Source organism: Achroia grisella, unplaced genomic scaffold (assembly GCF_030625045.1).
Source record: "Achroia grisella isolate CSIRO2021 unplaced genomic scaffold, CSIRO_AGI_Agris_v1 utg402, whole genome shotgun sequence".
NCBI lineage: Eukaryota > Metazoa > Arthropoda > Insecta > Lepidoptera > Pyralidae > Achroia > Achroia grisella.
The window spans coordinates 7,586,616-7,612,377 of NW_026712841.1; the positions used below are offsets into that span (position 1 = coordinate 7,586,616).

The following is a 25,762-nucleotide window of genomic DNA, read 5'->3' on the forward strand; positions in this document are numbered from 1 at the left end:
AACTATAACGAAATGATTGTTGATCACTAAAGGTAATATGCCTTTTATATGCGACTCATATGTATATAAAAGGCATAGTGCCTTTAGTTATCAACTATTTCTTTCATATACAGATGAGTCGTATATAAAAGGCACTGTGCCTTTTACAAACGATTTTAAATGTTCTAAGATTTACGAATTAGTTTTGATATCGTCCATAATCATATTCTATTTTTTAATATTCAAAAAACTAATTTAAAGAAGACTGCATTTCTAGTCAGAAATGTCTTTCCTAATTCAGAATTGATACTCGTAGCTATATTATTGTACAAACTAGATCCCCAGAAACCAATGGCAGTGACAAAACCACAGACACGCATAGACGTAGACGACGCACCCACAATCTATATTAAAATGAGAGCGTAAATATGCTCTAAGTCTGGGAAATCCCAGAAAATATTAGTAGTGAATCACCTTCGGAAAAAGACGTATAATTCAGTTTAAAAAATCCATTTAAATGTTTCGCTTTCATAAAGGTATTAAATAAGAAACCTTGCATATTATGATATACATAATATGGACTAGATCAACATTGCGTTGTTAAAAAAAAATGTGTAGAAAATATCACAAAAGCACAACGAATTGGCACAATTACTAAACCGAATTATCATAAGTCTTAATAGACCTATATGATTAAAGATTTAGCTTTCTATAGCATAGGAGATAAACAAACGCAGATCACCTGATGTTAAGTGATTACCACCGCCTATGAGCACCCGCAACATCAGAAGAATTGCAAATGCATTGCCAGCCTTTTAAGAAGGAATACGCTCTTTGTTTGATTTAAATAGATTACGATAGTTGCGACACCTATTTCAATATAAGTCTGTCTGTCCATCGTATACAGTTAAGCTCAATTAAAGTAGATTGCGGGAGTTGCGACATCTATTTCAATACACATTTGTCTGTGGCTGTAGCTTAAAACAAGTCTGTGACTATAGTTCCGAACCACGCGCAGACGACCGGCAGAGCGTACGTGAACAATGCCTTCTGGAGGGACGGCCGGTCGGCGGAATCGGCCACCGGGTCGACGGGAGGCGTCCGGTCCGGTTCCCCGTCCGGTTTCGGCGGGGACTCCTCGTTCCGGCCCCGGATGTTCACGTTATTGGTGCCGGGCCCGTCGATGACGTTCGGGATGAAGGGCGGTTCTGATACTGGAACGCGCCGCTCGTTATCATCGATGACTGTTGGTTCTTCCGGTGGTCTCTCGCCTGATCCGGCTGTAAGAAAGAAGTATTGTTATTGTAAGGATCTTGGTGGTTCAGCGTACTGTACCAAATAACGGTAACTGTAGGGAAAAATATTAATACAAAAAATTACTTTCATAATGAACATGAATAATTTATTAGGTATTGATTTAATTTGATTTACTTCTGATGGTCGATGGCCGGGTTCGATTCCTCGCACGATACAACATTTTTTCTATTAAATAGAAAAATGTCATTTTGCAAAATTAGAAGCTAGAATTATCTCCTTTTATATAAACTTTTAAAATGATATATAATACTTCTGTGTAAATTTAAAACTTTAAAGGAAAAAATAATTTAAATAAATAAAATAAAAACTTTAAATGCTTGTCTTGTAAAAAAAATTTACATTTTGAATACTGTCATTTTTCTATTTAACCGACGATTTGTTTTCATGATTGTTTGTATTTGTCTGGATGACTTTTATGTATTTGTATTTACATTTATTTTGAATACTAGATAACAAAACCGTTCACGCAGACGGGTGCACTATTCCATTAAAAAGACTATTGCTACTCACCATCTGGGTAATCATCATCATCCTCAATGATCTCCGTGTCATCGGTGCCATCATCGCCGGAGCCCGACCCTGACCCGCTATCCAGGTCTTGTCGGTCTGGATCTACTGATTGTGGTTTATCTGTGCACAAAATAATCTTCAGTGAGTTCATCTTTATTTGACGACCTCTAGCGGTTTAGCACACCACCTTGATTCCGATGGTTGCGGGTTCGATTCCTCGCACAATTTAAACATTATTAACGTTAATTATTTTTTTAAATATTGATACTCATTAAATGAAAAAATAACATTAAAAATGTACCAGCCGAGTTTCATGCTAGTTCTTCTCAACGACGTTCCTAGCAGATCTAACGGTACGGAGACAAATATAAAAAATATTACTTATATAAGTGGCCGAAGGAGTCCTATAGGAATAAATATGACAATCACTCTAATTAAAAAAGGAACTTCTATGGCACTAACCTTCTCCTACCCACTGCACCTCGACCCCGTTGTACGCATCCTTGAGCTGCCCAGTGAGGAACTTGAGAGAGGAGTGTTGACTCCTCATGAGCTCAGCGCTTTTGGCAGACACCTCGCCACGGACCTCAGGATTCGACGCGAGTGCCTCGCTGCCTTCGCCCGCTAGACTCCTCGTGTAGCTGCCAAAATGCATTAAAATTATTAAAATAAGAGTGATTAGGATGGGGTATTTTTTTAAGGGTAACTAGTTGAGTCCACGTGTTCTTGCGGGTGTACATACGCTATTAATGTTAGCAATATACAACACCATCTATTATTTTAAGTAGGCAGTAAGATGCAATTTGGCAAGATTATTCGAAAGAGTATGTTTTCGATTGCAGTCATCAGGTAATATTGTTTGAATGATGTTACCTTAGATTGGTCCCATGTTTTTTTAAAATCGTTGAATATTTTTTTAAAGAAAATTTTGATATAAAAGAAGTCAGCATGGTGCAGTCACCTGGTGGCGTGGGAGCCGTTGAAGCAGGGCGTGGTGGTGATGCTGGGGTGCGTGCACAGCATGGCCGGCAGGTGCAGCCAGTAGTGCCGCGAGCTGCGCAGCCGGGACCGCGTGTCGCGCACTAGCTTCTCCAGCGCGGGCGCGCCCCACTCCGCCTCTGGAATAACGCACGTCAATTATATATTACTATATGTGTAACGTACAATAGATAATTCAATAGCTGATTCAAAAATAATAGAGTCTAATTTTGAACATACTTTTAAAAATCGGTACAGTATAAAATAAAGTCGTTTCCGCTATCTTTTAAACTACGGAACAGATTTCAATACAGTTTTAGCAATAAATAGAGTGATTCAAGAGGAAGCTTTATATGTACAATACAAAATATATGTTATAGTATAAAACAAGCCAAGAAATTCAAAGATTTCATCAGAAACCGTGCAATAATCTGATTGATTCAATTATGGTCATGCTCACACATGTTAATGGTATCAAAATTAAACAAAACGATATAAATGCATTAAGTAATAATGTTGTAAACATAAGAACTATATTTACCGGTGCCTTCGTCAACCTTCGCAGCAGGCTTCTTAGTATATACTGCATTCGTTGAATATATATCGTCATACTCGTCATACTCGAGCGGCATGCTTCCAGCTGACTTTGGATCCGCCTCCCGTTTCTTCCTATCCCTCTCTTCATTCTCTTCATACTCGTCCAAGTTTATATTCCCCTTCATGTACTGGAGGAAACGTTCCCTCGACTTCGCCTGCTCGGCCATCTTCTTCGTCGCTTTCCTGATGCCTTCCGGCGTCTTCAAACCGAGTAGCGACGGATCCTCATTGATTATGCTTTCAAAGGACGCTTCTATCTCGAAGTCATCTACATCACTGGTCTTCGGGTTCCAGTCGAAATCTGGTATTGATCTGACAAACCGGCGCCTTCGCGCTGGCGGTTGGATGTGCCTGATGCTGTCTCCGCTGCCTAGGGTTGGTTGTCCGCAAATGGTGAATATTTTCTTAGAGATATCCTGGTTGTGCTCTTGGAAACTCATGATGGCTTCTGAGATCTTGATGTCAATCGGTTCAACGACCATAGCAATGTTGAACGGTCCGAGCAAGCGGTCGCCCACTTTGTCTACGGCATCTGGAAATGAAATAGTCAATTATTTACCAATCTCGGTGGTCTAGCGGTGTAGCATAGCTCATTCCTTCCGATGGTCGCGGGTTCGACTCCTCACAGGTTACAAGTTTGTATTCATGAATATAATTGTTTGCATCGTTCTGAGTGCTTTCTGATATTATGTATGTATTTACAAAAAAATATCTAAGTATTTATATCCGTTGTATCCATAACAGAAGCTCTGCTTATCTTGGGACTAGATGGCGCTGTGTGAATTGTCCTCGGATATTATCTTTATATAGTATAAGTTTGTGAGTATGGATGTTTGTTACTTTTTCACGCAAAAACTACTGAGCGGATTTTGATGAGACTTTATAGTAATATATATTATGTATCAGAAAAACTTAAGGCTATATTTTTTATTGAAATTTAACGCGGATGAAACCGCGGGCTCAGCTAGTATTACTATATTTACAATACAATTATTGTTAAAAAAAAAATTGAGTATGCTAATAATGGAATGGAATAATTACATTTTATTATTATTTTAAATTAATATACTGATGTGACAACTCACCGACATAAGCGTCCCACTGCTCGTTGAGGTCAGCATGTACTGGTAGGCAGCCGCGGATGACGTTGTGGCAGTATCGACTGCAGGCCGGGTGCGGGAGCCCGCCGCATGTACCGCAGTAGCTCAGGCGGGCCCAGGCTGTCACGCACTCGTTGCTTACACCCACCTACACAAATGGACTTCATGTAAAAAAGCCCCTCTGATCAATCATTCCCCATCCCCAATTAATTTAGTCCAATTCCAACGGGGTTCGAAATTACGACGGCCTGAGCCGAGGATCGAACCGTTATCGGTGCCCACAGACTAAAGTCGTATCCGCCAGGCGGGAGTTGCCGCTCCATAAGTCATAAGTACTTTGGAGTGTCATCTGCACTCGCCCCCTATCGTCCGGTGAAGCTGTAAAGGCTAGCTCCGGCCAACAGCATTAGAGTAGTCCGAAAAAATATAAAATGTAATTTAATGGATGTATTTTAATGGATGACAATGGAATCGTCCTCCAAATCAGCGTGTGATTTAGTTGCGAATGTCACTTTAAGAATATCATGAATATTAAATAACCTTTTATCTGTCGTAGGTATTACGATTTTATTAAATAAAACGAGTATTAGTAGTAGGCACTATATATATATGAATCATCGCACGAATATAATCGAAAACTATACGAGTCAAAATAATAATAAAGTTAGTAAGTAGAATTGATAATCTCCTCTGAGCTTAATAAAACTAATATTTAAACATAAAGTCAATAAAATACACATCATATCACTCTACAATTAATGAAAATCGTTATCAAAATGTCCTGTATTATAATAGTTATATATCTGTCTGTCAGACAGTAAAAATATCCCGTTTTAACATAAATACAAGAAATACTATTGTATTTTATTGACTATTTTTCATTCGTTTGGAAACGTTTTCATTTGTCTGTTTGTAATATTGAAATTAACATTTTTTACAATTTTTGTCTGTCTGTTTGTTTATCTCTGAAATGGATGGACCGATTTTGACGGGACTTCTATTGGCAGGTAGCTGATGTAATAAGGAGTAACCTCGGCTACTTTTATTTTAGAAAATGACAGTTAAATTCCATGCGGACGAAGTCGCGGGTACAGCTAGTTGCACATATAAATATAAAATAGTATTCATCTAGTCGGTGCACTATAGGTAAAGATCGTGTAACAAAAACCACAGACTAATTGAATTTCCTTGTCGTTTTTTGAAGTCTGATTTTTTTAATAAAAAAACATTGACAAGTCTATTAATATGAAATGAAATAAGTGCAATATCATAACATTGTACATGACCGCTATGCGACGTAGACAAAAAAGTAACTCAACAGTAAAAAACTCAATAAATGAGGACCCGAATCATTGACATTGAGCAAGAAGAAATAGGTATAAAGAAATATATATGTTTTTGTTGGCATTCAAACACAACTACAAAACTATATATAATTTTCTATAATAATTATATTATACTTAGTTGCGTTATAGGGAGTTCAAAGTGCAATGTGTTTTGAATAGATAATGATTTTGTTTTTTTTTATTCATTTTGAGGCTTTGAATCATAATAGTGAACATGTTAGCTCCATCTTGGCTTCTTAATTAATTACACACTTACATATTTTTTATTTACATTACATTTAAAATTTAATTTACTCTTGGACAAATATTTATAATTTCAACTTTTATCCATAAAATAAATTAGTACAGATTGTTTTGATACTGGTTCTGATAATATACTCCGAAAATTGAGTAATCTAATTTTATTGAAATTTACTTCTTTCTTCTTTCAATGATATTGATCATTGATGGAATGCGTCACCACAAGTTTGTTGTATAGATAATGACGGAATGGTGCTCCCGCCGGCGGTGTATCAGCGGAAAATGATAGGTGAGCCTGAAGTAGGGACAGTTAGCGCAGAGTAACAACTTCGTCAGGACTTAATCAGAATGTTATCCTGAGGGTACCATGTGAAGGTCCTGTTGCTGACACATTGCTAGCAATGGGGACACTAATCCCTAATACTAACAACTCCTCCCCTTCCCCTCTCCAGAGAGAGAGAAAGAGAGATTAATATTTTCTGTCTACGAAAAAGGCTGAGTAGTCCAACCAGATCTAGATAAAATAATTATTACACAACAATCCATTCAGGTCAAGCGGCACCTTTTTACAATTCGATTAATAAAAAAAAATATTTTCCTCAATTATTTATATTACAATGGAATTATAATAAGTCATTGTTGTTTGATGGGACAATAATTAGTTAGGGACATATCTGCACAAATGACTTCATACCCTTAGTCAGTGCTAAAATAATCACAACATTTATGTATTAATCATTACCTTAGACTAAGTCCGATTTATATGGAACGGACCACGCGGAATTTGTAAAGTTATTAAATCTATACTATGTTTTTTGTTATTAATAATGATATATAGTTACACCGTTATATAGTTATATACATAAATATGAGTTGACGGTTTTACGCATTACTACTAATCCCCACAACTATTAGTAATAGGGACTGTAAGCGACGCACTACCTATGTATAATTTATTATATGCCTTTATGTTTTGTTCCTTTTAAGATATTCTTATTTTACTCTATTGTTTAACACTGTATGTATTGTATAACTTGTATTACGTACCTACTATATTGTTAAAGGCTCATCTCACAAATAAATATTAAGGAATTGCGATTACTAACTCTAGTTTCAATAGTCCCGTCGCGCGTTGGAAATAACACTTTACAAACTCGAGATAAAGTAAAAAATTAACTAAAATAATATTTGTCCTGTCGTGTCAGAATTGCGACATGTTTAATAAACATTCATCCTGTTTGTGTGAAACAACACAAGGAATTTAAATGAGGAATTAGAACGTGATTAGTAAATACAATCATATTCGTCCTGTCGTGTCTATATGAAATAATTATTTACAAGGAATTTAATTGAAAAATTGCGACACGATTACTAACTATAGTCGCTTTCGTCCTGATAGCGTGAAATAACACTACAAGGAATTTAACTGAAGAATTGCAATATATTTTATTTGTTTATTTATTTATATACTCTTTATTGCACCAAGAAAATTACATTAATAGAGTAATTAAAATTAAGAGGGTACAAAAGGCGGCCTTATCGCTTATGCAATCTCTTCCAGGCAACCTTTGGGTAGAGGAGAAAAGACAAAAGGTGGGAGATGGCACTAGAATAGAAGAGAAAAAAAAACATAATAATAATAATGACAAATTAATAATAATAATAACGTAACATATTACAATTTATTTAATAATTACAATCATAGAGTCCTGTCGTCTCCATGTTATTGAGGTATCGCGACATGATACACAACCAGTCGCATTCGCCCTCTTGGTGTGAAATAACACTTTACAAGGAATTTAAATGAGGAATTAGAACGTGATTAATAAATACAATCATATTCGTCCTGCCGTGTCAGTGAGAAATAATTATTTACAAGGAAATTAATTGAGGAATTGCGATGATTAATAATTATAGTCGCATGCGTCCTGTTAGTGTGAAACAACACATTCCAGGCGCCAGATGGGATCATCGCACGACAGAACGTTGCTTTACTCGGCTCAGAGTTATGACTCATAAAGGTTGATGTCAGAAATAAGAATCGAGTCGGTGGCGCGACGCCGCCTGAATATTGATTCGATTGATAATTTGCATCCTTAATACGCGAACTTCATTAATTCAATATGTCCGCTACTAGACGTTCGTTACCTGTCTGTATTAACTAAATTATGGCCCGCCAGACACGCCTCGTCTCGAATTGTATATTTCGCGGTATTTTTGATCTCTCTCGTGGAAATGTAGATAAAGGAATTTATCTCAGTGGTATAAATAAGTAGTTTATAGAATCTGTTTTTGTAATGTTAATAATGGAACGATGATCCCGTTTGCGCTACTGTTTGAAAGGATTTTATTCTGTCTCTTTGAATGAAATGAGGTCATTACATCTATCATAGGAATTACTTGCAACTACTCAATTGATATTATTTTCTTTAAAAGCCAGTTTGCATTGTTTATTTATATAGGTTTATATCTAACATTATATGAAAATCCCGCTCATGAACATCTACTGACAGTGTTGGACTGGGACTTTGAACCACAGATATATTATCACACCTGATGGTTCTGTCGAGTTGTCAACTAACATGTTATAACTAACATGTATCCAGTTACGTAAAAATAAAAAATAATGCACCTACCTTTACCATATTCCTAACGACATCGGCACCAGCCCTCAGTGACTTATGGAATGTCCTGGTAGCGACCAACGCTCGCCTGAGTTGTAGGGAGAGCTTGTGTGGCACGTCTTCGAAGGGTTGGATGTCACGCATATTGCTGTTAACGCATCTCATATACCTGAACACAGAATATATATGTATATTAAAATATCTATGTAGACATGACATATAAACTATATTAGAGGAGTGAATGGGATTTTAGTAATGGGTACTTTTTTTATAAGGTACGCCCTTGTTGTCCATAGACTGAAGGTCTATGCGTTATATTTTTCCTCGCTTTGCTAATGGGTAGATACTGAGATACCCGTTCTGTGCAATGTAAACTGTTTGGCCGATCTGAAAACTACTGCGGTTAATAATAATTAACCATATTGTCCTTCCATCTACTTCTACTGGTACCCCGCGAGCGTATACCATTACCATAGGACTGAACACCATGTCATATCAATCCGTTAAAATATGTAATTCATTTCAATAGTCTAAGTCACCGATATCAGTTGAAAATCCAATCGATACAAAGTCGATGATAAAGTACCTATTTATTACTCTATCGTTGTGCAAATATCTCCGGAAGTAGATTGCTTATCGATATAGATATCTGAACGACAAGTTTTGCATTTAATCATGACCATCTGTGCAGTTAAACTGCAATAATACTTGAAGCGTTTTGATTAAAATTCGTTTGGCGAAAAGAACATTAATTCCTATCGATAAATACAAAGTCCTATCGTGATTATAAATAAATAACTAAATAACCCTGAACAATTAACACAGCGCCATCTAGTCTCAAGTTAAGCTAGCTAAAGCTTGTGTTATGGGCACTAGATGACTTATACAAATGCAAGATTTTTTTTTTCGTAAATATATACATATTATATATAGAAAATACCCAGACCACTACAAACAATCATACTCATGAATGTTGGAAACTCCTCCAAAAATAAGTATTAAAACCTCTTCAATAATTTATTTCATAATATTCAAATACAGAACGCTGTGTTCTCTAGATTACGACTGTCATTTGTTTACTGTTCTTCAATATTTGTTAGAGCGCTGATTATATCGATATTTTAAAAAAAAACATATAATTACAATTTAATTAACAAATTTGGTATTTTATTATTATTTTCAACGATTACATCCACGCACCTAGTTGAGATTCACACTATCGAATACAAATGTTTGTGGCGTGCAAGGAATCGAAACCGCGACCAACGGAAGAAAAGCGGTACTGCTAGACCACCGAGGCCGTGGGCAGAACATATTGCGACTATAACTATGTGACTATAAATACGAGCAGATTTTTACTAAATACAATTGCTTCCACAAGTGATTCCACAATGTGGTTGCGTATGGCAAAAAGTCTATTAAAAAGTGCACAGTGTAAGTACATATATATAATTATAATTAAATATAAGTTACATAGATTTATGTGTTCGCCCATTTTAAAAGTTCGTTACCTAGACCCGTCAGGGGATAAGAATTGAAGGATATTCTTAGCAGCGATGGTTTTATCTCCTCAGGATACTCTATCCTGACTACTCTATACTTTACAAAGGAGTTATTAGGGCTCCTGATTGTACTAATCCTGGCATATTCTTCCAGTGATTCAGTGTTTCCCGTTTGGTTATTCTTTTGAGAAGTCTCAGTTTTAGGAAATGTGCTCGTTATTAGTTTTGCCCCTAACTTTGTCGTTTGGTCAGCATTTTCATTGCCTTTTAAAGTTTTAGTGCCCATCTCAGTATTTATTTTATTTCAACATATAATATTTATATGTTATTTTGTATCGAGGTCATAAAATCGCGGGCCATCAATAATATATATATATGTACTTTTAACGTTTACAATGTAGTAAATTAGTTACGCAGACAGTTGATATAAGCTCAGAGGTCGTTTCACTGTGATAAGATTATTTGCAGACAGCTAAAAACAGTTGTTCTGTTTCCATGCGGCTCTGAGCAAATTGGAACTCGCAAACATTAGTGTGTCCAATATTTCACTAAACAAACATTTTCTTGTATTTGTCTGTTTCCATCCATACTCATATTCATATTCGACGGCCTCGGTAGTCTAGAGATTTAGGACACCACTTTATTTCAGATGGTTGCGGGCTCGATTCCTCGCATAGTATAAACATTTGTAATCATATTGTTTGAAGGGACAAAGCAAAAAAAATGTAATGGAATGTATGAAACATTCTACGATAAAATACTGATAAATAATATTCCTTTTTTAAAGATGAACCAGGACTTTTTTTTTAAGATGGAGCAGGCAAGGGTAGATTGCCCATACAGCCTAGTGTTATCTTCGTTGGTAGAGTAGTTAAATTAAAAAAAATAAAATTAATCGAAATTCGAATTGGTCAACAGAGTATAATAAGCTCGCGTGGACTCTGGCCTCACTTTGTATATGAAGACAGATACATAAAACACTTGAGCGGACAGTTTTATTGTTATTGGCACGTAAACAAACGATTAAGCACGATAGCGCGTTTTTACTGCCATGAAAAAATGCATTATGATAACATAATTAAGTGGCTACCGACCTGCGATAGGTTACAATGTTTAGCTTTTGATAACAGTCCTAATTTAATTTTTTCTCTTAAATAGGAATTCCTCTTAAAACACTAACGTAGGTACCTTAATTGGTTTAGTAATGTAATTTCAAAATATCACCAAAAGAACTATGGGATTAAAAAATTGCCGATGCTCTATGTGTCTATCGTCAAATTATAGATATAAAAATTGAGTAATTCATAAATTTTTTTATAATTTTTGCAAATTAAAGCATAATATAAGGTTGCTTGAACAAACTCACAGCGATAAAGCTTACTTCTCTTTGAGACCAGAAGTCATCCATTATTACTTACAGTGTTTACATCTGTATAATTTGATTGCTCTGTATAAAGTTCGAAATTTAAATTTATTTAAATTAAGTGACTTCTGACGGGATTGTACTAACAATCTTTTCATTAGGTATGGAAAAATGATATTTAGAAGTAACATTTAAATTGTATCCACAATATATATGTGTGTTCTTCTAGAGTACAAGTAGCCATATCCATGCATAGGTATTCATTTGTGCAAATAATACATACACCTTTAAGTAGATGTGTACGTATTGTTTGAACAAATGTTTGGACTGAACCCGCGATCCTTGAAAATTTAAGCAGTACGTTAACCTACTACGCCAATGTAGTCGACAAATCATAACCAATTATTCATTTATAGTATAAATGTAATATATATTTATAACATTACTATTATTGCTTATAATGTTAAGTTTAGTAGATATGAACTCATAAATAAACTCACCTCTCATCGAGATTGTACTGCGAATTTATCACTGCGAACAACTTTTCGTATAGTATGGTGAAGAATTTGTCCATCATTTGCTCGAAGTTTGTATCCCCTTTGTTATAATACCTGAAATACGTAGAACATAATTTTATTAAACAACCGAAAAAAATCGACTATTTTAATAAACATAGTAAAAAATCGCTCTCATCACTATCATGATCATCATCATGCTTGCATTCATCCGATTATTTGTGGTCAGAACAGTGTCATCTTCATTCACAGTGTAAAATAACTAGCCACTCTTGTTAAATAAAAAAGTGTACAGTATCTAAGTTAGATAGATAAAATATTTATTCATAATCAGAAAGACTTGCTAATATCAACGGCGAAGTTTGTGAGTGTGGATGGTTAGTTGGATGTTTGTTACTGTTTCACGCAAATATACTGGACGGATTTTGATAAAAATTTACAGTAATAAAATAGTGAAACCGCGGGAACAACAAGTGTTATATAAAAAACAGAATACATTTTAAATTATACACGCATAATGACAACGAGCATGAAAATAATTAAATGTCCCAAGGATAAGGGTTGTTGCACTCGGTGATTAATTAACTCAACGAGCGAAACACTGATTTTCAGTATCTGCCCGAATCTGCAGATTCTGCCAAACTGAAGAGGAAACGCCGCTTCACGTCCTATGTTGTTGGGTCGTAGTGCTACAGGTGCTACAAACATCTGACAATACAAGCCCAAACAACCCAATAAAAAAAAATCTGCCCGAAGATGGTACGAATACGTTCAGTGACTCAACCACGCGACAATCTTAAGCTTATCAATAAAAAAAAATATAATTTAAAAAATAAACTTACTTCTCTAGTTGGTCAAAGAAATCAATGAAGATGTACGAGTGCTGTTCGTAAATCATGCCGTAGGTCCGCTTGAACATATTATGAAAACTATGCCTCGAGGAGTCTAATAACTTCCGGAAGAAATCTGAAACAAGACAAAAAAATAAATAATAACCATTTCAGTAAATTTATTTAGTGCCCCGTTAATTCATTTTAGAATTTTAAACCAGAGCTCGATAAGATATCAATCTAATTCTACTTTATATACCTATAAAATTTATTTAAAATATAATCAAGAGTAAAATAAGTAATACAATAATAATATTGTATATATATAATTTTATATGGAAATATAGAATTAATACATTAATAATTACATAGTTGATAGACTTCTTCTTCACTACAAAAACTCTTGATAAAGAATAAAAAAAATAATAAAGAAATGTGGAAACACAAAATGGTCATACCTATTCATACCTCAGTTTAATATTTTTGTTTACCATATGACCGGGACGAAATAGGTGTTCCATTTTCAAAATTACAATACATAAAGTTTTATACGCTTACATAAAGTTTTATACGATACAGCGTGAAAACTACTACGCTCTGTGGTCTAAAAAGGCATTATACAACAAGACGTAGTGATTACTTGCTCAGTGCGTCCATCCAAAAAATTGCCGCGTTTAACATGAATAATCGACACAGACCGGTGCAACTGAGATATGACGTAAGAAGGCAATTCTATTTATTGGATGATATACACTTACGAGTACAACAAGAACATTCATTATACTGGCCTCATAAATCATCTCGTTGACATCGTGCTATTACCAAATTGGAGTACGAACGTACAGCTTTTATATAGGACTAACATGACATGTGTCACATAGCAAGTGTAGACAAAGAAAGTTGGACGGCGAACACTTTAATAATAATAAATAAATAATAAATAACCCTTGACAATTAACACAGCACCATCTAGTCCCACGGTAAACATAGCTTATGTTATTGGTGTGTACTAGACAAGTGATAGATATAAATATATAGATATTTTTTTGTAAATATATACTTAATATACATAGAAAATACCCAGACCGATACAATCATACTCATGAATAAAATTGCACCGTATTTAATCTATACTATATTAATTAATCTATGATTAATTAAAGTTATTAATTTCTCGCTCTATGGGTCTACATTTTTGTTCATATATTAGAACACAGTAGTAGGAAGTAGGAAACTTCGTCGTTTTGCACTCAATGCGCTGTAATCAATCAGGAAAGCCTCGCCTTCTTAACGTGTATATTCGCAACAAATTATCGCTATATAGCCGTAAACACGCATGCTATTACATAATAATGAATTGCTATCATTCAATTACATACGTAGTTTACATAGCGTTATATTCCCAAAATGTAGTACGAAATATTTTTTTTTATATTTTGTTATACTAAATATTATGTTATCTGTGGTTATACTAACTCGCGCAACTTCGTCAGCATCACACTTACTAGACATTAATCGTTATATTGCACCCAATATACATAATATATTTTTAAATTATAGTCTATGTTATTCTGGTGTAGAAGCTATATTACTGTAAAGTTTCATCAAAATTCGTTCCGAAATTTTTGCGTAAACGAGAGACGAGTAACAAACATCCATCCATATTCACAAACTTTCGCGTTTATAATTTTAGTAAGATGACATGACAATCGACTGATTTTATGGCATATAGAAAACCGCATCAAGTTACAGTGTTATCGCTGGACCGACTTTGACGCTGTTTCTTTTGTTTGAAAGTTTTTAAACTTGAACGAAATGATACATAGTTCTAATTAATGAACTGTTCAGACATTTGAGTAAGAATTACACAAAAAGTATTATATGGATTTTTTTTAAATTTCTTTATTTATTTATTTGTAATTTAATGGTGTCTTTTTGCATCACTGTGGAAAAGAAATGAAGAAAGAAGAAAGACAGATCTGTATGAAATTTATAAATATTGTATTTTTGCTTCTTCTTTTTTATATATTCTGTTGTTTTTTGTAATTCATACTATGTTAAAAATGTACTTTATTCACATCAAACGTGAATAAAGTAAATATCAATCTTTCCATTTCGTATTTTATTATAAAACATTTGTCAAAAATTATAAAAAATAATTGTTATCAATAAAAAATTATAAAAAATCGAAATATTTGGATATTATTGGCAACACTACAGAGTGCATTATGCCATACACTTCAGATTGAGAAACTATTGCATATTATACCAAGTGTTTGACGTTAAAATCTCGGAATAACGTTTATTTTGCAGACGCTCTTCCGGCGGCATCCCGCGCACGTGCGCACGCGCATTTCAACACATCTGCTATCAGGGATGCCAACAGTATAAGGACCCTCGTACAAACAGCATAGTTTTACCCTTCCGAACGATCCCTCATCCAATTCAAACGGTTCGAAATTACGACGGCCGAGCCAAGGTTCGAGCCCTTAGCGGTGCCCTCAGACTAAAGTCATATCCGTCAGGTGGGAGTTGGCCTTCAGCCGCTCCATATGTCCTTCCGCGGGTTTGGAGTACCATCTGCATTTTCTCTATCGTCCGGGGAAGCTGTAAAGGCCAGCTACGGCCTTTACTAGAGTTACAGATTTTTGACAATCAATACAAGGACATTTTCGTTTTGGTATAATTTTTCTACGAGATTTTAACATAAGAAAATGATGTACATCGTTAAAGGGCTAAATTGTTCTAAAGTACGAAATTTTTATCAGTACCCGATTTTAGATTTCATCGTCCTAGGCTAAGTGTTTTAAAGTTGGCAACCCTATTTGCTATTTTGTGGGGGAGGTTGCATTACGTCAAAATGTTATATTTAGAAAATGTTTAAATCCACATAAGTATCGTTGGGGTTAATTGGAGATAATATGAGACGATCTCTCATACATCATGCATACTGTTTGTTATTGAAAAAAATATTACTTTTAGACTTTTTATATTTTTTAATAACCGCTGCTGGCAAAAGCATTGCAGTGTACATTTTACTTTTATACTTCTACTATTGGGCTGTCTCGGTATAGTAATTGTACACGACAGGCAACGATAATCCGATATAAACTCTAGTGACTTTAATGCGGTTCTGCACTACCATTAAAAATTTGTAGAGGCAATTTTTTGTAGCAACTTTATACTTATTTAACAATTTCCTACAGTTTGTGTTTTAGTTTGCTACCGGAACTCTTTTTTATATATTGGTATTATTACTTTGACATTGTTATTTTAGATTTAGATTTAATTTTGTACTTTGAAATTCGACACAATAATTATTGTTATGAATAAATAAATAAATATAAGTCGAATGGCAAACAAGCTGACGTTCTACATGACAATAAGTGGCAACTGTCACCTACAGGAACAGCATTACAGGCATCTCGTCATCATCTGATGATCATGATACCTATGCGTTGCAATTCCAGAGAACTAAAGTATCATAGGACCATGCATCCAAATATTTCGCTAATATACCTCATCCTTCAATCAACATATAAATTACAAAGCAATCGTCTTGGCGGCTGATATAGGCGAAACCTCTGTAACCTAATTATTATTAGACAAAAAAAAACATTGTAACAGTTTGTTTTTAAAAATGTATTGCTAATACCACAGATAACATAATATTACATACGTCGCGATATTTTCCGGTAGTGAACGCTGTTAGCTCGTAAAACTGTTCTTAAATCAAGAGAGTCAAGAGATTATGTTTTAATCCGTTGTCAACAAAACAAACCGATATTTTGTTAACGCAGCAATAAAATGATACAAATTAGTCGTTAACTCCGAGGTGTGAGACATCAAATTAAATGCTCCAGTGTCGTGTTACGACAAATGTAGGATTTAGGATATTGTTTCATCCCGCCCTCTCTACATTAACAACGATCAGATGACGAGGAAATCGAGTAAGGGTTTGTTTTAATGGATGAATATGGAATGCACCTGGTTAAACTTTATACCCTGGCTTTATTATTTTAAAGATCATATTTTAAGATTGATGTTACATATAAATGTTTTAAGGACAGAGGAAGGCTAAGAAAGTACAGTAAGAGCCAGGTTAACACGGGGGATACATTCCAATAAGTTTCAGCGCTAAACGAAACAGCGTTAAACGAGACTATCTTTCTTTCTTTTCTTCGATATAACTATCAATATTTTGTTTTCTTCTTGCTCAGTGAATTCCTTGAGCTTATTATTAGAAAGATTAGCTGCTGTTTCTTGAACTATTTCCTAAACGTCTTTCCGTTATATTCCGAACCCCTGGGTTAATCGGTGTCTTACTGTACATAAAACTGCATTCAAATAGGCTAATCCATTTCTGAGATTGCACAAACGCCAGAAAAAACAACAACATATCTAAAAATAATTGCTTTGGGTGATTATAATGATAAAGTCCCCAATAATAGTTTTTGTCGTGTATCTTCGATCAATTAGGTATATTTTTATTATATTTATAAATAGATTAATAGATATGAAAGGAAAAAGAATTTCAGGCGTTCGGTTTTTGTTTAGATCCTTTATTCACAAATGTATTTAATATATCAATGGACACGATTAGATAGCTATGACAAAAATGTAGACGGAAGTGTATTATTCACTACTTTGTGGAAACAAATACATATTTAGGTTTGCTCGACTTCGTACAACACGTGGGTATATCTTTTTTACCTACTTCAGCCGCCAAGCAGCTTGCTCTAGATATGTTATATATACTACTGTGGATATACTATACCCAATGACGTAGGAATAGGATCTACGTCGGTGGGTATAGTATATCCACTGTACGTCACATATGTAGGCTGAGATGGTAGTAGTTTTTGGTAGTACTTTTGCTAATCGTTATCATCACATAGTATAAAACAAAGTCGCTGTCGCTGTCTGTCCGTCTCTATGTGTGCATAAATCTTTAAATCTACGCAATGGATTTTTCAAATTGGAAACTATGTAAAATTACATGACCACACTCCACAGACTGAGGACAGACATGTTAAATATCATCATATTAGCAAACGAAATGAAACGATGTCCAAAAATTACTTTCTGCGAACATTTCCGAACGCCATAAACATAATGTCATGTTGTTGGCACTGTAATTACGTGATGCGAGTTCACTGTGTTGATTGATGGTCTGTGTTGCCAACAAAGCTTGACAAAGATCACTTGTTGGACCTATATTAATGAAACCGCTAAGATTAATTTTGCGGACAAAATGTAAAGTATACCAAAAGTAATTTAGTAATTTTTAATGTATATGTATAGCAAAAAGAATGTTTTATGAAACTCTTAATAATTACTAAATTTTTCAAAAAGTATTATTTTATATCAAAAAAGCAATAAAAATAAACAAATTATTTACGTTCGTTTTTCAAATCTACTAAAAATTCACTACCACTAGAAAACAAAGGTCCAACGGAATTATATCCACTAACTTTAGTGGTTACACCACTGAGGTGGCAACACTGCTGATGTGAAAACAGCCCACTTGGATCCTGTGTGGTAATTGCCAACGGTACCGGGACCCGCTTCTCCATATAAGGGCTGGCCGGTCGGGGTCGGCGCCGATCAGAAAAATCCGCCAATTAGATAAATGCTCCGACATCGCGATCATTCTAGATATTAATCACCAGCTTTTCCTGCTTCTGTTCTCTTGTGAATGGTTCTTATACTTTTTTATGTAATTGGATTGGCGTATAAGCTGTCGGCCAATCTGATGGTTTGATATGAACAGTAATCATGTGACGCTCATGATGCGTTGTTCTACTAGAGGACTAAAATGTCAGCATTCTTATCCTGTAATTTTAATGCCTTATCGTGATGACTTCCAGTGGGAAACCTTGGTGTCTATCATCCTATACCATAATACATTTTATAGAGTAAACTGTTTGGTGACCAAAATACACTGAATGGTCTTGCCGATGACTTTTTACAAAGTCGTAGTACTTATTTCGGTATAATGTAAACTCAGTTAGTATAGGTGATATCAACTTTTATACTAACTTAATGTAAAATCATAATTAAATCTGGCCTCACATTATTAGGTTCAGACGAACGATCGTCCCGTGCGACTCTATTCCTATTGGCGCATTTACGAAAAGGGCGGTGCGTAGGATCAAATGCGTCAATCAAACTGTAGCTGACGAGACAGTCGTCCGGTTTAACTTAATAATGTAAGGCCTGATTAATATAGTTGTTCTAATTCTAGTGTTAATTCTGATGTTAACACGAATAGTTTTATGGTAAATAAGGTGTTTATCTCGATGTTCCTAATAAGTTGCTAGCTAGCTAGGTCACGAGCTAACTGGAGTAACGATGTCAATGTCGATAGGTGTCAGCAGTTTGTTAAACTACCTATCGAAACATGTACTTATGCGAAAGTTTGACAGTACTATTGATATTGTAAAATCGTATATACCTATACGTAAATTATCCATCTGAGTTTGAAATGCAGTTTGAACCGAGTTGTTACAGCTGATTCACATTTCTATGCTCTAATTCTTTTTAAATAAGATTAACATATTTTTTATACAGAAAAAACGTTCAAACATTATAATGTCATTGATTATATATGTTTCCTTTTTTTTGCCAAATAGTATTTTGTCCCTTATTTCATTATGAAAATGGTTAAAAAGGAAATCACAAAATACTTTTATATAAACAACTGGTTGTTTTTTTTTATATAAAAGATAATATAATCTTTGTCTTCGTAATACAATGACATCTTCACGCTAAATTTTATTCCGTTTAGTAGTTTAGAGTAAGACGATAAAACAGACAGACACTTTAACAATTATAATGATTATATGACTGGCATTGTATTGAACCGTTCATATCAAAACTTGATATGAACGGTCTTCTTATACATATAACTATTATGTGCTGTGATGTTATGTAGTCAATATGCAATACATTGTGTAACTAACAATAGTTTAGTCCATCGGATGTAACATACGTGTTGAAGATTGTTATTGCACTCATTTATAGAATACGTATCAACTATAGCCATGTTTAGTTACATATATATACGACTATAATGTAAAACTTCCGGCAAATTATTATATCAGGAATAAGTATCAGAAAATTGTGTTAATAGAATTGAAACGTCAAATAGTTGTGTCACTATAATTTTACGTGGGGAGAATCCCTTATATTATTCCATCTCAGGGGTGTTTTGAAATGGTAGATAATGGAATCGTGCACACGTCTGCGTTATTGGTTTACGCTGTGTTATATTCATCTTATCATCTTCCACTGATGTCCATCAGTGGAAGATGATAAGATGAATATAAGGTTAAGTGAGTTAGGCCATCGTGAGTTACTAGGAATTTATCCCCACATTTTTTAACTGTTAACTTTAGGTTCATATTATCATCCTCCTCTGGTGCCCCCCGCCATATCGTTACCGCAGGCGGGAGCACCATTTCATTATCTACCATATATAAAAAACCCCAGATGGTGAGGGACTTTCTGATTTTCACAATATTGTACTAGCCTGACTTGTTCATATTATCATCCTCCACGACTGATGCCCCTACAGCGTATAACATAAGCGCAGATGCACCAATCCATTATCTAGTATTAAAAAAGTCACCAGATGGATGAGTTTCCGTGAGGGATTTTCGTTACGACTTTTGACTGTTCTAACCTTAACTTCACATTATCATTCTGTACAGGGCACCAGGCCTCCCAGCGTATACCATTAGCGCAGGAAAGTGCACCATTCTATTATCATACATTAAAAAAATTGCACTCTTTGTCGACCCCCTTCCCTCCCCCCAACAAGTAACACATCTACTGTATGAATGGCCTCTTACCATGAACATCGATTGAGTGCGTCGAGTAAACCTTAATTACGGTGTGCCGCGTTTGTCGACGGCCACCAGTGGCCGTACCGTAAATATTGACTTGACCACTTTCCAACCGTTCATTTAGACCAGTGGTTCTAAACCTTGCTGCGATCAAGGACCATTTGACAGTAGTTAACATGGACTACTAACTACTACTACGACTACTGTTTATTGCAAAATATAAAGTAAATATATATATATGTTTTACTTTTGTTCCTTCGTTTTCAATGTTGGTGCAATAAAGTGTCGTAATAAATAAATATAAGCAAATAAAGGATTGCTCTCACTTTATATTTATTATTGTTTCTACATTATATATTCATACGAAATTTTGAAATGTATATAAAATTTTATAACTATACAGCATTGCTTTATTGGCTGAATCTTCATTCCGAATGTTCGGTAGAGTATTCTACAAAAGTTCATATTCGTAAGTAGAATTTCATCCTATTGTAATCTATAAGAAAAAAAACTATTCAAAGCTAACAAAATTAAACGTTTTTCGAATATTTTACATTTCGTGTTCAAGTAAATCATGGCCTTCTGCGCTAGCGTTATTGTAGTGTTGTATATTTTTTAATATTAAGAGCACAGTCATTCTTCTCAGATTTTAAATTGCAACCCAGACAATTTTGCTACTTCCCAGAGACCACCAATATTGTCGGACCGCCGGTTCAGAACCACTGTTGCAGACAATGTCTCGTCTCCAGCGAGTCCCGGGTCCCACGGTGCGTTGATTGTACGTTCACGTCTTAATTTGTACTATTTTTGTTGAAGTGTCAATTCTAATTTGATTTCATTCCGAGTAATTTGGGAAGGGATGTCGAAACAGTAAAAGTAGATGTGTTAATAGCCCGTTCGGATGCCTTAGCAACTGGGAATGAATGGAAATGAATGATGCTTTACTTGTATCATACCCTCGAATAATTTCTTATAAGAGGTCTAATATAAAAAGGAAAGATTTTCGTGGAAACGCGACAGACAGAATTACTTTCACAGTTATAATTACAGTAAGGATAATATTCTATGTATATTATTATTATATATGTATTTATTTAATAAAAAGAAATGTATGTTAGTATTTATATCAGTTGTCTAGTACCAATAACACAAGCTCTGCTTACCTTAGGTCTAGATACTGAAAATTCTGAACAATTCACAATTGTTCAGGAATGCTATTATTATTATATTATAGATAAAAAATAAATGACTGCTTTTAAGTTTCTTCAGTTATTCGAATTTACTGTCTCTTAATGCATCTGCGAATAACATGGGACGTATTTCACGAAAGTAACCACCACGGTACACAGCTAGTTATAAATAACTACTAGATATTAACTATAAATTATTCACAACACTCATTACATTTAGTGTTATGATTCTCATAACACTACTCTTATATGTAATGAGTTTTGTGAAAGCACTTGTAATATATACATATAACTCAAAGGTGACTGACATAGTGATCTATCAACGCACAGCCCCAATCACTGGACGGATCGGGCGCAAATTTGGCATGCAGATAGATAGCTAAGAAAGGATTTTGATTAATTCTACCTCCAAGGGGATAAAATAGGGGATGAAACTTTGTCAACTTCAAACCGATCGGGCTGAAACTTTGCATGCATAAAGCTACTATGACGTAGACATCCCCTAAGAAAGAATTTTGATGAATCCCACCCCTAAGAGGATAAATTAACGCGAGCGAAGCCGCGGGCAAAAGCTAGTTATTAATATAAATCATAGGTCTGATGTGTGATTTGGTAATTTGATGTGTCTACCTAAATCATCACAGTAATGTGATGATTTAGGTAGATGAATTCACACTCAGAATTAATGTGTGTTTACTTAAACACACATTAATTCTGAGTGTCCTATAAAAATCAGTAATTCATATTAATTTTTGATAGTGTCACAACACTATTTAAGAATCGCAAAAAGTTGGCACCATTTTTATCTCAGAGAAAAAACAGACTATGGTTATATAGTTAGATGAAGGTACTGATTGATTCTCTATTTTTATGTCATACTCTACAATATTACTATAGTAATTAATTCATAACATTATTGTTGTAGCTTGTACAACCATTTTAGGTTTTTAAATTCATCACTACTCAACTGACTTTCGTCTAATTTTATACCGTTCTTAAAAGCGGATTTAATGGTTCTGGCTTAATTTCCCATCGCATCCCATTAAGTTGGTAATTTAAGCTGCCACTTTCTCATTCAGCTAAAACATTTATCGACAGGTAGGTCGACTCTTTATCTCCATTAAGAAGTTATTTCAATATTAGCTGTAAGTGAGAAGCCGAAGCAAATTAGTTGGAAACTGGCCGGTAAATGTGGTGAAATGCGTGGGTGAACTCGACGATAGTTCAGTTAGTCATAGCAACAATACAAGATGTAAGACAGTAATGTGAATATGCATGTGCGATACCTACTGTTAAACTTTGTATACTATTTCTATTAGAGAAAATATTTAAGTAGCCACTACTTAAAACAAAGCCAGGGGACGACTATTTCGAAAGTCGATTCCGAGGACATCTCTGGCATCTAGTTTTAAAACGATTCTAGAAAATTACTTCCTTAAGAATCCTTTGCTGGATATCTTTTTCTCATCTAGTGCTACCGGGAAGCAGCTTGCTTTGTAAGTTGTTTAGGTTTAATGAAAGTATATCCGTTTGTCAATTTATGACGCTATTTATAGGTTTTAATATAATGTACAGAATAGAATAGAAATAATCTTTATTCATATAAGTACTTGTTTATAAAATTTTTTGGTTCTACCACTCATTCAGAAAATTAATAACTTTTAAATAAATATTGTTCAGCATTATATTTTTAGGAATCTTATGTGAAACAAATGGTTAAATAGCAAAGTTTATATAAATAAATAGTCACTTGAGTAACAAAATAAATAGGTCGTAGTTATCAGAGCACCAGTTGAGAGACCAGTTGTAAAACAGCCTTTCACGATTCAGGAGCTTTATAAATTTATTTATTTACACACAAATTAATATAAAAACAAAATATCTGCAGCAAATATATTATGTACATACACACACATATATATTCACATTACTGTAGAATCGAGTATCTTATGCCACATATTACGCCCTAATATTTATTTATTTATAAAAAAGCTTAATCATTTCTATTTTAGAAACAAGTAGTGCGATCACTTTCCATTTTTATCCCGTATTTATAAGTTCAGAATACAAATATAATCCAATATATTCGATAATGTAATAATCTCTACATATATTTATTACCATAGACAAATATTTTGTTCTTTTCGCACGCTGACTGTTTACAATCTGCAGCGCACAGATCATCCATCAAACTGCTATACGATATATACGAGCCAGACTAAACATCGTTCACAATAGGTAATAATTCAACAATCAATCTCATAAATTTATACGCGCAATGATCAGACGCAAAGTGCGTCATTCTTCGTCGTATTAATATTATAAATGTAAAAGTTTCGCTATGGATGTATAGATGAGTGTACATACACTACAGCTTTGTTAATTTTCACGCAAAAACTATTGAACAGATTTTGATGAAACTTTAAACTAATAAAGCTTCAAATCAGAATAACACAAACACAAACCGCGGGCATAGTTAGTGTTTAATAAAATCAGTTAAATTTATTATTTGAGTAAATTATTTTGTCTATACTAATATAATAAAAAGGAGATTTCAGATTGTTTGTTCGCATTGAATAGGCTCTGAAACTATTGGACGATTATACCGATTAAACATTTTCAGGGATATATTATTTTTAAAAACGTTAGGAGTCCTTAAACTTCGATAATGTGTGGAAAAATACCAAGAATAATCCTTATATTGCGTACGCTAACGAAATTAACAATAGAGCAAAGTTATTTACAAATATTTGTTGCTACTGTTGGAAACTCCAACAAAAATATAATATTTCACAAGATTTAAATATAGAACGCTGTGTTCTAATGATTACGATTGTCATTTGTTTTATGTTCTTCAATATCTTTGTTGCACCGCTAATTATATCGACATTTTAATAAATATATATATTAATTATTTAATTTACAGTTTGGTGTTTTTATAATTATTTACAACTAATACATCCACGCACCTCGTTGAAATTCACACACCGATACATATACATCCTGTATGTGTTAAAATGTATATTTTTTTAAATTTTGGATTAAATATCCGTGCGAAGGTGGGACGAGCCGTTAATTTTTATTAAAACGAAGGACAAATGAGTGTAACCTAAAAAATAAAAGGGATATCTAATTCTCTAATTTCACTGCCTAATCTCACCCTTCAACAACTTTTTCATCAACCCATTTAGCGATTGAAATAAAAGGGACTAACGTCCATAAGCAGACTACAAAATCTACGTCAGTAAAAAAAAACATAGAAATGCTTTAATATACATATTAAACTTCTATAGAGTAATATTACTCTATGAATATCTGAAACAAAAGTTATATCTATGGTGTCATTTGTGCCGGTATTATCAACGTTGTGTAACACGAATTAAATATTCTATGATAACCACTGATTTACAATGGCGATAACCATAAAACTGTTGACTGCTTGCATACTAATATTAGGCAATCCCATGGTTATTGAAAAATATACCTTTACGATTGATTTTAAGGATAATTATTGCAAGTACATGCTGGCAGGGCACCAGTGGAGGATAGGATGACCGTGAAGTCAGGTCAGTTAGCATACTGTGGTGAAGTTACTAGGAATTAACACGATTATTTCCAGAGAAGACAGTGTGGAGTTTGACTATAATGGTGTATTATTAGTAATATGACTTCTTCTTCGATTGCTATTCTATCATTATCCATTACTTATAATCGCCAAAGGGGCGACAATATTAACACTTGATATGCCCACTTTTCGTCTATATCGGCCAGATTTGTACTGTACCCTACACAAAGAGTAGAATAAGTACTAGTAATATAAT

General features: G+C 34.2%; 1 protein-coding gene across 1 annotated transcript in view; it reads right to left on the bottom strand.

Annotated features, from left to right (window-relative positions):
* Positions 1–682: 682 nt before the first annotated feature.
* Positions 683–25,762, bottom strand: part of LOC131844405 (glypican-1) — a 92,013-nt gene continuing 66,933 nt past the window's right edge. Inside the window, exons 3-11 of the mRNA XM_059193291.1 lie at positions 12,914–13,037; positions 12,057–12,167; positions 8,704–8,860; positions 4,467–4,629; positions 3,326–3,913; positions 2,768–2,924; positions 2,269–2,447; positions 1,807–1,926; positions 683–1,259 (exon numbers count right to left, since the gene is read on the bottom strand). Of these exons, the coding sequence (XP_059049274.1) occupies positions 958–1,259; positions 1,807–1,926; positions 2,269–2,447; positions 2,768–2,924; positions 3,326–3,913; positions 4,467–4,629; positions 8,704–8,860; positions 12,057–12,167; positions 12,914–13,037 (1,901 nt within the window). The 3' untranslated portion in view covers positions 683–957. The remainder of the gene's footprint in view (positions 1,260–1,806; positions 1,927–2,268; positions 2,448–2,767; positions 2,925–3,325; positions 3,914–4,466; positions 4,630–8,703; positions 8,861–12,056; positions 12,168–12,913; positions 13,038–25,762) is intronic.